Source organism: Amphimedon queenslandica, unplaced genomic scaffold (genome assembly GCF_000090795.2).
Source record: "Amphimedon queenslandica unplaced genomic scaffold, v1.1 AMPQUscaffold_12911, whole genome shotgun sequence".
NCBI lineage: Eukaryota > Metazoa > Porifera > Demospongiae > Haplosclerida > Niphatidae > Amphimedon > Amphimedon queenslandica.
The window spans coordinates 21,212-34,956 of NW_003546853.1; the positions used below are offsets into that span (position 1 = coordinate 21,212).

At 36.5% G+C, this 13,745-nt stretch overlaps 1 protein-coding gene across 1 annotated transcript; it reads right to left on the bottom strand.

Moving 5' to 3' along the window:
- Positions 1-518: 518 nt before the first annotated feature.
- LOC105314452 (uncharacterized) lies at positions 519-1,484 on the bottom strand. Its single transcript, XM_011408623.1, has one exon. The coding sequence runs from the start codon at positions 1,482-1,484 to the stop codon at positions 519-521; it is 966 nt and encodes a 321-aa protein (XP_011406925.1).
- Between the last annotated feature and the right edge of the window lie 12,261 nt (positions 1,485-13,745).

The following is a 13,745-nucleotide window of genomic DNA, read 5'->3' on the forward strand; positions in this document are numbered from 1 at the left end:
TATAGCGTCTAAAAATCAGACCATCTTTCTTAAAGTAACCATCCTCCACATCATCAGACTTCCCTTTACAGGCAGCTCGTATTTTTCCAGTGTTACATCTGTAGACTGTATCTGAAGTAGCACCTCCCTACTCACAGGAACCTCCATCTTCTTCGGCTTCTGATCCTTTGCTCTCTCCAGTCCATGACTGTGTCGCTGTGCTCTTTTCTGACTTTTAGTCTTCAGAGTCCTTACTGGCTTGCTTAAGAAGAAGTCCTCTGAAAATGGAAACTCGCTTTCCAAAACTACCTCCTCAGCACTAGCTTCCCCATTCCCACCACTCACCGTTGGGGAAGTCAGCTCTAGTGGTTTCGGTACCCCACAAGACAATGCTTCCTTCTGAGCCCTCTCCAACTCATCTCTTTCCTCCTGCCTTGCTCGACTTCTTGTCATTACAACTAGAGCCTCTTCTACCCCATGTGAATGCATCACACCATGCTCACCATGTAACAGTTTCCCCAAGACAGGAACATCCATTCCTAATTGTACTGACACAGGAAGACAATCAGCCCTGCTGCTGTCACAACCATCCTGTCACTTCCAAGCTCCATCTCCTCTTCAGCTAGGGGGTACAGCACGGTATCACCATGAGCACACCTCACTGCCACTGCTTCTAATTCTATTAGTTCGTCTTCTGGTACCAAGTCACATCGCACCATAGTCCTAGTAAACCCAGTATCCAGCACTATGTCCTTCACTCTAGTCCTCTCTACAAGAACAGAACTTCTAGACATTCGTTTCGGGATTCCTCCACCACAGAACCAAGCTTTATCTGGACACTGCATCGACATGTGGCCCAGATTCCCACAGCTATAGCACTTTACGTTCCTCAGTGTAGGTTTCCTTTTCTTAGTTTCCTCATCTTTAGTAGTGGCGTCCTCTCGCTCTCTTTTTGTGGGACAGTTGTAAGCAAGATGTCCATTTTGTTTGCATACGTGGCACATTCTGCTATCAGCCCCACCCTTTCGCTTAATTGAGTCTTCACCAGTCTTCTCCTTTCCACCAGTCTCCTTCCAGTTCTTCCCAGTCATCCTTCTAGCTGTCATACAGTCGTCCGTTACTGTAGCAGCTTTATCTGCCGACTTGGGCTTCCTCTCATTCACCCATATCCTTAGCTCAGGCGACATCACATTGAGTAACTGCTTGAGTAACATTTTCTCCCTCAATTCAGCCATGCTTCTACACCCTACAGTCCAGCGCTCAAGAAGGTCAGACATCCTAATTGCCTGCTCAATGTAGCCGTCTCCTTCTTTCCTTCTAGATGATCTGAACCTGGATCTGTAGGTCTCCTCGTTGATGTTATACCTTCTCAGGATGGCAGTCTTGACCTCGTACTTCTTTTCGCTGTCACTAGTCACTGCTGCATAGGCCTGCTGGGCCTTTCCTGTCAGTTGGGGAGCCAACCAATAAGCCAAGCATTCCTTGGGTACCTCATAGGCCTCCATCAGTCTCTCAAAAGTCTTCAGGTAAGCCTTTACGTCCTCCCCCTCAGTCAGTTCTGTCAGCTTTACCGCGTCTTTGGCAGTGGCGGATCTAGGGGGGGCCTGGGGGGGCCATGGCCCCCCAAAATTTTTGTGGTGAAGACTGTGAAGTATAAAATTATGTAAACTGTGAAACAGCTGCAAAGCTTGACTGTGTAAACAGTCTGTAAACCACAAAGGAGCTCATTTAAGAGGCCTAATCTTCTAAATTTTGACTTTCCAAATGAAATCCTGCAAGCCTGGTTGACCGCACCCACTAATTATCCCACCCATATCATTAGGCCCCCCAGAAATTCAAACCTAGAACCGCCACTGGTCTTTGGGTTCCCCTTTTGGTGGTTCCCCCTCCAACGCAGGTGTTGCTGGTAGAGTGAAAGAATGGAGAATCTCCATCTGTCCTTTGAGCTTCTCCACTTGTAGCTGATGCTCAGCATCTTGTCTCTTCTGCTCAGCTGCTGCCTCCTTTGCTCGGCGTTCCCTTTCTTTTGCAAGCTCAATCTGTCTTCTCCTGCCCTCCTCATCATGACGTTGCCTATCCTCCAGAACGACCTTCAACAATGCTGCAATACTCTCGGTTTGAGATGCCATCCTCTCCAGTTGTTTCGCCTTCTCTGCTGTAGCTATAGGTGAAGTAGTTTTCCCAGACATAGTAGTTGGCATTCACTATCTCTCTCCACTAAAGGGTCTTGCTTGAACTCTCAGCAAGAGTATACCATCGCTGCCACCAAGTGTAAGAAATCTACACTTGCCCCCCCAGGCTTACGCCAACTACAAGAATATTTTTAGGTCATAAAACCAACCAACCAAGTTTGGGCACTTTTATATTATTTTCAAAATCATGTGACACAAACAAGTTAAAACTAGTTATACATATGACACACACATGACAAACACATGACATAGAGAGTTCTTAGTTATATGGCAACCTTGGAAAGCATGGGCAAGCCTGAGCTGTCATCCCTCATATAAACCACAGTTGCACAAATTAGTCTAAGTTCAAACCACAATACATTATTAATACACAATACATACACCACTAATAATCAATAACACACATACAACTAATAATTCAAATGATAATGATACACATACACATACCTATATAATAAAGAATAATAATCAATAGTTTTTAATCTATCACAGAAATTCCAAAATAAAATCCACCATTTCAAGCCATTATATGTGTGCTCAATGGTATGTGACCACATATTTCCCAATATAAAAATTGCCAATTGCAAAAATTTAACAATTTGCCAAATTTAACTCCTTCCAAAATTTCCTGCTATATGGGATAGCTACGCATCATTTATCTGGTCACCTTTAGCAATCCACCATGCATTTTGCACGTACAATTAGCTACATAGACCAATACAATAACTTTGAACATTAAATAACATCTATAGAGTACATTTGTTAACTTGTTTATAATAATCAATGTAGTTGGGTAACATATTCTGATACATTGCGTCTTGATTTTCATGTCATAGATGGGAATGGCGTGTAAAATTTGTTTTTGAGACATTCAATCATGTGTTGTCACATGTGTGACTGATCAAATATATTGTTAACAGGATCATCTCTATAAAGAATAGATACTGTATATGGTACTGCAAAGCAGGCACAATCCTTATCACCTTTTGCTTCACCAACCACGGTACTTTTACCATAGCAGATCCATAGAGGGCAATGAGCTGCTTCTTTAACTCTGAGTGAATGATCTCTGTGTACAAGGAGTCATAAAGAAAAGCAATGCCATTCCTAAAATGACTAGTAACCAATGGTCCCCAAAGTTGTCGAAAAATAATGAATCGTTTGTAGCCAGCTAAATGAGAATTAGTTTCTGAGTATACAAACATGACTGAATCATTGGCATGTCTGGGAATTGTTGTGACAGTAGTTTAGCAGTAGCTATGACATGCTTGTCTGAAAGGGGATGGGCTCCTTCTAGCTGTAAACAATCATTTTCCTGAAGATTCAATTCTTTTATCAAGTAGTTTACAGGGCTAGTTGGTATCTCGTCAATGAGCAAGAGCATACCTGTGTACGGGTATGACATAAAATTGATGGCACACTAATAAAAATAATATACATGTACCTACAAACATCTTGACATTTTGATAACAGCTGTTTTTCTCATCATATGACTTACACAATGTATTTTTACCCCAAAACAAAGCATGCTGGAGGTTATCTTTACAAAAAAGGAGACCTGTACCAAAATGATGTTGCATCACATGAATTTCATAGCGTTAATACCCTTTTCCTTTCGGCCATCTCTTCCAGCCCTTCCAAACTGTTGGACTACCTGCAAAATATTTTTTGTTATTTCAACCTTTATAAAAAGTTAGAACTGAGATGACCTTTAGTGGCACTTGAAATGACCACATTGAAATATATTAGTTTTAACCCATTTCTCTTTAGTAACTTTAAGGAAGTGTCTAGAGCTCCGGTAACCGGACACAGTATGCAGTGCTAGAGCTCCGGTAATAGGGGCTTCGCCCCTATATATACTGGGGCTACGCCCCAGTATTAATAATACACTAATTTATATTATAGAAACCGAGTATAAATACAACAACCAGCGTTGATGATGCAGCAAGGTCGTGGTGGTGCAGTGGAGAGGCTGGTGTGGATTGCACGGATATGGTCAGGGGTTCGAATCCGGTCAGGACTACCGAGTAAAACTATGCTGCAGTTTTTGATTTTTTTTTCTTTTTAAAATATCTTTTTGCAATTTTTTTTCTTTTTGGCTTTTTTTGGGTCAAGAAATAGCACCCTCTCGTACATCTTAGCCTCCGGGGTCGTAGGGTTGGGATTGGGGTTAAGTGTTTAGTTTTTAGAGCACCCTCTCGTACATCTTAGCCTCCGGGGTCGTAGGGTTGGGATTGGGGTTTAGTGTTTAGTTTTTAGAGCACCCTCTCGTACATTTTAGCCTCCGGGATCGTAGGGTTTTGGGGTTAGGGTTTAGTGTTTCTTGATAAAAAGACTAAGTTCCATTTTGCACTACTGCGCATGCGCACAAGCTGTTTTACGGAGAAAAACGGACTGCCGGAGCTCTAGCATTGCAAACTACGTCCGGTTACCGGAGCTGTAGACACAGCCTAACTTTAACCATTGAAATTATGTTTAATATAACCTGTAAAAAGTAAATTTAAACAGATATTAAGATCAATTCAGAATAAATGAAGTGAATAAATGGAACTCATAATCATCAATTATATAATTCACGAATCAACAAAACTTGCAAGACTGGTAGTTATTGACAAGTATGATGAACTCTTCTTCTCATTAGAAGGTAACAGGTAAATCAACTCTTGGAAGAAAAGGGTAAGATCCTCCAATTCTCTGCAGTACTCTAAATTATATATGAAATGAGAAGCAAACGAGATTGAAAGGGCCTCAGTAAAACATTTAACAAAAGTAGTAATTGAACCCTCAATAAATATGAAGTAGGAGTTGTCAAAACACCCTATTAAAGGAGTGGCCACTTTCACTTAAGCAGCGATTTCTTCTGGGTTGTTTGTAATCTATAGTATAATACTCAAAACTGAATACAAATTGAAATCAAACATACTTCATACTCTTTAAAAATTTGGGATAAAGTAGTAGTTAAAGCAGATTTCTTACTAAAAAAGTGCACCAACAATGATAATGCAAGTTTGTCTTCATCTCCTGTTATAAGATATTAGTATAATGTAATTATGTAACTGCATGTACAAAGAAAAACTTACCTTTATATGTCTCTGAATACTTCTCTTTAATCAGTAATACTAACTTTGTTCATAACGAATCTGTGTATTCAATAGTTGCTTTAGCCCAAATACGCCATTTTGAAAGATGAATATTCAAAATATCTTTCTTCCCAAAAATTTTTGAGGTTTCTTCTTAAATCTAAATATTAAAAAATACAAACCATTATTGTGCTACAAGAATTAATTAAAATTTAAACAAAACACAATTTGAGGCAAGGAAACATATCAATTATATCAATGATTGAGTGGACATCCCCTACTTCACCAAGAACCATTTCCCTTCTACCAGAAGTTTTGTGGATTAGCTGTAGCAAAACCTTTTTTCATGGATTAGACATCTTCATTTCTGCTTTAATCTTTTCGAGATTTCTAGAAAAGCTATATTGGTCTCCATAATCAGAGGAAACTGGTGGATACAGTGATGTTGTGCAAAATTTTGTAGGACAAAGTCTTTTTTCGACAGGTGTGTCAATTGGTTCCTGTGATGCCTTTCCTTTTACTGAACGTGTATTATGCACTCTATCAATTATCTTCTCCCATGACCCCTAAAATTATGAATTCAATGTATGCCATAATATTACTAAAATCCGTTATGGAATAATATACATGTAATAGGAAAAATGGGTTGGGGCAACAAAAAGTAACGACAAAAATGGCTCAGTTACCCCAATAATAAAAAAATACATATTTGGCCAAGTATAATACTGCCTCTTGAAATACACCAAAATATAAAATCAAATATTATTGGGGCGAGCCTGAGCTCGCCCCACATACACGAGACGAGTATGTTTGTCTGTCTGTCTGTCTGTCTGTACATGTACGTCACCCCTATTTATGTGTACTACGGTAGATGCTATGCATTGAAAAGGGTATCTAAATTCAGTTTTCAATATTTCATTAAAAGTGAGAGTGGCCACAATGAAATAAAATGGTGACCAACACAACGGGAAGGGTCATAAGTTTTCTGGCAGCAAAATAAGACAGATATTCTGTCCAAAGGCTTCTCCAACAGCCTGGCAAGGTTATAAATGCAATAAAGTAACTATGAAACTTGTTTTTGCTGATAACTCGACTTACTGTACTTGCATACTACTGTCCAAATGCTGCAAGGAATGTCAAGAAAGCAGGTATGCCATCTTTATTGATGTGAATGGCTTTGAATGTCTGTCACAGCCTGAACTAACTTGGACTACATTGCTACAGTTGCCTATCTAGCCACATCATTTGTGCAGTGACTTTTTCTAGCTATCTTTAATGCTTTCCAAATGCTAAACTTCACTCAATTACAAAGGTAGGTCAATAACTACACTGCACTCAATCAAGTTCTAAGCTGCTTAAGTTGCACTGTCATGAGCATCATTAGTCTGTCAATATCTATTATATGTACATTGATTTACTTGCTTAGGTTCGCCCCTTCAATGTTTTACATTTGTGTAGTTATAATAATTATTATTGCAAAAAGGGTTCAAAAAAAGACAAAAAGAAATAATACAGCTAGTAATAGTTATACAGTACTGTAAACCCATTAATAATTGCATGCCATAAATATTAACCTTTTCCCTAATTTTGTTAAAGTCAATAGCCATAAATATGATTGTCAATGATTGTTACTTCAGTGTTTTAAAAATTGTAAATATTATTGGGTGGTAATTAACCACTAGTACAAAAACGTTAAATATAGTGGTCGCTAAATTATTTGGGTTTACTGTATATACTGGGTAATTTTTGGGAATGGTTAAATTTGGCAAGTTCATTGTCAGATCAATTTCTGAAAATGTGCTATAATAAATAATAAAATTGGTTTGATTATGGCGAATAGATTTCATCTTAATTTGCCAAAGTAATTTTATACTATTACATGCATATTCAATGACATATAGCCAAATTACTATAGAAAATTGCCAAACATTTTACCCTTTAAAACTACCCACTTATGGTTTTAAACTTATTACACTCTGTGCAAGATACTAAATACAAACTTATATATCCTGTCACTTTTTGGCCTTCATCTCACATAAAAGGGTACTTAGTAACCAGCTTACATGCAACTACAGCACAATTATTAGTAACGCGGTAGCATTACTAAGTATAGGATTCACCCCACTTCAAAATGGCTGCCACGACTTTTGCAGCCTTGCTATACTGGGAAAAGAAGCTCCTATGCTTACCAGACTTTATAGAGGACCTTATCTTGACCAGAGGATTCCATTGGTACCACTAGTGTGGCTCTAAACCTTGTCTGAGAGAAAAGTAAAAAATCCGGAAAACAGCCGTTTTGTTCAGCCACCTTTTTTCATCATCATCATCATCATCAAGTCCTGTCAATCCAGTTGTCAGGCTAAATCTCAAATTTGCTTGGTGATAGAAGGCTAATTCTTTCTCCATTCTACTCCAATAATGCATTTGCAGTCCCTATTCTTTATGACAATTCTCCAGCAAAGGAAGAAGTTGTACTGTCACTGCTGGATCGGGTCCATCTTAGCTGCATGCCGCCATTTGATTAATTAAAGAAGCATGTGCTCCAATATTGGGTGTGGTCACGCATGCTCAGATCTGCAGCTGTGGAAGAAGCAAGCTAATGAAGCTATTAAGCTCGCTATTAAGCAACTGCAGAACACTTCGTGGAGGTATTCAGGTAAGAAAAGGTATTATTAATCTTGCATGCTATTCTTTTATTAAGTGTGTCATGAAATGATTATTTTATTTCAAAAAAAAACAATTAATTAAATAATGTTACAATAATGCAATGATAATATGACTTGAAAACAGGAAGGGTTGCAGGCATAGGCATTTGCAGGCCTGGGCATTAGGGGGCAATGCCCAGGTTGAATTTTTGACCAATGATTATATTCATGATTCTGGTGTGGGCATTCAGTGTAAACTGTGGTAGTTCAACATGCTTCTTAGGTGTTTTATGCTAAGAAACCATCTCAATGAAGTTATAGATCAGTATTGTCCATTTTCCTTGCAAAATTGCATGGAACCACACTCACTAATTATTGATGCCCAGGTCAAACCAAATTTCTGCAACCGCCCATGACTACAGGGAAGATTATACTGTCACTGCTCCTGGAACAAGGACTCTTGTCAATACTAGTATACATTTCACTTGCCATCAGTATAGTAGACATTCTTTCAGCATATCTATTCACTCAATGTTGTCTCTTACAATGCTTTAAATTGAAGACATAACAATGATAATAATAATAAGAAGAATAATAAACTTATTGTTTGTGTAAAACCAACAAGTATCACAATGGCAACTGAAGAAAAATTATAAATGTTATAAAAAAATTAACACAAAAAAGAACAAAATATTCAGAAAAACAAGTTGAAGTAGGATTCTGAACGACCAACAAAGATACGAAATGAAAATCCTACTCTCATGATGCAAATTCTACTCTACATTGAAAGGTGATTCATAACGTCTTACAAAGTAACATTGAAAGTACAATTTAGAGTAGAATTTGCGTCACGAGAGTAGGACTATCATTTCGTATTTTCGTTGGTTGTTCGGAATCCTACTTCTTGTTTATCTAAATTTTTTATGTCCTTTTACTCGTAGGCTGACTTCAAACCATGTACATCTGGGTGACTATGTTACGAACTATTCCATTCCTTACTGACTGTGTTAGCAATCTTCTAGACTCAGGTGCTGTAGGTGCATAAATGCATTCCATAATGGAGGGTCGCCATTTATCATGGATGTTAAATGTATAAGACGATGAAGACGAAGCAATAGAACTGTCATCAGATTCCACAGAAATTCTTTTACACGTTGACTGAGATGGCGAGCTTACCATTACTGTTGATGTGGAAGGTGTAGTACAAAAAATATCTGATAAACTAGGTGACAAATGCAAGCCTCTCGGTTGAGATAGAATATGATCAAGCTCTGAATCACCCATGGTCTATAGAAACAAAAATTAAAGCACATAAATATTTGTTTTATATTACCTGACGAATAAACTTATATATTTTCTTCGTTGGTCCTATCTTTTTGCATACTTCCTTAATGTAACATTTAGTTCAATCATGTAATGCTGACCCATCGACAAATTCATCTAATAATAACAATTATATTATTTCCCTTCATATAGTCACAATAATAAATGTAGTGAGCAACAGGTTAATGACAACAATCTTTACAAAGCACATGATGATATTCTCAGTCTTCATTAAACATCACTCACCGTCAAAAGCTTTGCAGATTTCCTCCAGAATACCCAACTTAGTCTTTTAAGTTTCTGAAACTTCAGCAACTGACTTCTCTTCTAGACTTCTGTCCATTTTGATGTCCACTAGGCACTAGCTCAGAAAAACTTAAAAACTAGAAGTTCTTCCCACCGGCCAAGTGCAAGTGCAAATTAGAGGAGTGGCTTGAATCATGTGATAGATCACGTGACAATCTATTCTTAGTTCTATTTAAAATGGCTTCGCAGCAGGTTATGGAGTGTTGTCTTTGTAACCTGTCTGTCCTAGGCTTATGGTCATACATCAGTCATATGAGACTTGTGAATTGTAAAGATGCTGATTTTATTCTCATCTGTGGCATAAACCACTGTGAAAAGGCGCTGAGTTCATTTGCAGCTTTCAATACTCATATCTACAGGCATCATCATGAGGTGCTAAATTTATCAAGGACATATTGAAGATTCCTCTGACTATACCAATGTAGAACCTTACATAAATGATGATCAAGTACTCGCCACATTCACCAATCATAATATCCAGAGTGGCCTTCAGCCTTCATCATCAGATCACCATAACTTGGACCATATATTAGAGCCTGCTAAATTTTTACTACTTTTTCTCAGAAGCATTATCTGTCACGATCTGCTGTATCTGATGTTATTGACGGCTGTCAAAAGCACTCAAAGTATGTGTTTCATCCCTAATTGCAGAGAAGATGAGCTCAGGAGGGATTGATTCAGAAATTATAGGTGACATTTGCTTACTTACTGATAAGGATTTTCCTCAGTTGTTTCAAGGCCTAGACAGTAATTACATACAGGAAAAGTTTGTTAAAGATCATTTGAACTATGTGGTAAGTAACAGCCAAATTTAGTTATCATATTGCATATATTTATGTGCAATAGGAACCAATTGACATTGCCTTCGGAAGTACATATTATTGCACTCGATTCACTGGCTCCAAAAAAGAATTTGTTCAGAGAACTGATAAATTCTATTAAATTTCAATTTTAGAGACACTTCAGTCACTGTTGAAAAGTGATCCAATATTAAATGAAGTTTTACTCGATCATGCAAGTGATGGGCATTTATTTGATATTTGTGATGGGTCTCTTTACAGTACACATCCGCTATTTAGTACAGACAAACATGCATTACAGATAATAGGCTATTATGATGAACTTGAGGTTACTAACCCCTTTGGCTCATACATTTCAAAGCATAATTTAGGTTGCCTTTCCTTTTTTTGGCTAATTATAGGCCTCGTTTCTGTTCCAAATATGCTTCATCTTATTTAGTAGCTGTCGGTAAATCAGAGGATATTGCTCATGATACCTTTTTAGCACCATTTGTGAATAATTTAAAAGTTTTGTATCTTGATGGGATAACTGCTGCTAATTCTATGGATTTTTGTGGGGGACTTTTAGCTTTCCTAGGGGACAACTTGGCATTACATTTAGTTGGTGGTTTTAAGGAAGGTATTTCATTTGCAGATCCTACATGGTTACAAATGAAGAATCACAGCAAGTGTCTTTTAAAAGCAGTGCATTTTACGCAATGTTGATTCTCATGAATATCATCACTCATTGTTACATGGTCCTTTATATTCTCATTTTTCAACCATGCATGGTATTAATCGTCGTTCAGTGCTAGAAGACGTACCTGGTTTTTCTGTAGTAACATGTCTGTCACATGACATCATGCATGACTTGTTTGAAGGTATTGCTAAAAAGGAACTTAATCTATTTTTAACTGATTTTAGAATTAATGGATATTTTACTATTAAGGAACTAAATTCAAGAATTCAAAATTATGATTTTTATTGCGCCTAAACCTTTATTGATAGTAAACCTCATGCCCATGACTACGTTTGCCAATCAGCATCACAAATGATATCATTGTTAAAAGAGTTACCTATTTTTATTGGTGACAATATTTCTGAAGTGGATAAGCATTATTATTGCCTTTTGTTCCTTATAAAAATTGCATTAATTGTATTGTCCCCTATCCTTTCTTATGATGTACTACCCTATTCAGACATATTAGTAGAAGAGGAAATCATACTTTTTAAAGAGTTGTATCCATCATCTAGTATCATACCAAAAATGCACTTTATGACACATTATTCTCATATTGAAAAGTTTGGTCCCCTAGTGCATGCTTGGACAATGACACAAGAAGCAAAGCTGTGCTTTATTAAACGTTCTTCTCAGCAAAGCAATTTTAAAAATGTCCCAAAATCTTTTGCTAATTGTCATCAATATCGGCTTGCATACAAATTAAAGTTCTGTGACAGAATTGTCACTGTTGAACAAAAATTTAGTAAACCAAATAGGATTTTGCTTAGTTCAGAGCCATCAGATCTTATTAGAATGTTTGAGGTGTTTTGAACTGTTACAGATGATCTTGTTTTACGTCACAAATGGGTACAAGTACAAAATACACTATATAAAAGAAATGTTTCTCTTAATTAAACATGATTGCATATTTCCTCACTTTGGTAAAATTGTTGACACAATTGTTTATAGTGGCATAATAGTTTTTTATGTTGAGATATAAAATGCTCAATATTTTGATGAAGATTTTATGTTGTATACCATTGTAAAATCCACACTTGTAGTTGTATAATCATGAACGATCTTGTTATTCATGATCCTATGTATTGTCATACATGTTTTAATAATTCTTATCATTGCATATTTAGTTCTTTACCTTACCAAATTTCTATACAATCTGTAACTTTCTTTTCTTCATTGACATATACAACAATTATTTTGACATTATCTTTGATTTGATTTTATTCATAGGTATTGTTGTTTTTAAAATATATATTAATAATAAAGAAATAAAATAAAAGTGGAGAAATTTATATGTTACTTTGATTCTTCTTGTTTATTTTGACAAGCAAAGGTAGTTTTAACATTTGAGATGTTATTTCAAATGAATTTTAACAACAATACATTCTTATAACAACTATTCATTTTTTGCAGTGTCATTCCTCCAATATACTGTAGGTGAGCAACCAAGTTTAACAACTAAGTCAATATTAGGAACATCTATACCCATTCAAAGTGCAGAAGTGCACACCATTAGCTATGAATGTACATAAATTTGATATCATGCACAGAATTAATGCTTGATACACTTGCTTGTATTTTAGAGTCATCAAAACACAAATTCCCAATTATCTTCAATTTGTCGTGGCTAGATAAATTTTTACCATGGTAGCTACTATTATTTATTCCTTTTTCTTTTAAAGCAATTGCCAAAGGAGCATCATCTTTAACCAAGTTAGTATACACAATGGAGCGATTGTTACCAAGTACTTCAGCAAGATAATCAGCAATAAATGTGTAGTAGTCTGTAGTACCTGTTGAAATGACAGCATAATATATATGTAGCTACTTTAGCCTGCTTGAGTATAGGCTGGGACTAACCTTTCTTTGGCAATTTCTTTAACTCTTGAGCATGGAGTGAAATATTACTCTTGGTTACCATTGAAGATTCGAGTATTGGTTCTATCATCATTGACATGGGCAGTTGCTGTCAATGCCATTAATGGTGTACCAGGAAAATGAGACTTTAGATGCAAAAGCAGTCTATATTTAGTTCTAATACAACAATAAGTTAAAGTTAAAAACTTCCACTTTTGTAGCCATAATATAATTATTGTATGGATGAATTTTGGACAGAAAGTTTTTGGCAGCTTTTTTGCAAGAAGCACTTCCAATATCTTACAGTGGCATTTTTGTGCCCATATGGTATTTACTAGTGTGTCTATGTAAGTGTGTGTGTGGAGTAAAGCTTGTTACATCATGGCTTTTAATTGAAATTTTGCTAATCTTTATTTGGTGGAATTAATTATGATATGGCCCTACATAAAATTATTTTTACATAAATTAAACCAGTATTAGGGTAATAGCTAATGAGGTAACTTCATGGGATACCTGAATGATTTCCAATAATTTATGAGATGAGCTTCATCCACTGCAATGAGACATATTTCTTTGTTTCTGGCCATTGATAGAAAGATTTGTCATAATTGCTGTTGCTTGTGATGGAAAGATTGTAAACAAGAGTGTAGTTCTGCATGTTATTTAATTTGTTGTGCTTTTGAGCAGAACCGAGGAACGTAGCAGAAACACCATGCTTTTCCATCTTATGTACTTATTTTCAGTGAAATAACAATGGCCAACTTTCCAGTAAGTAATGGTGGAATAACATAGCACATTGATTTTCCTATGCCAGTCAGTTGAACTATAAAGCTGTCTTTCCCTTT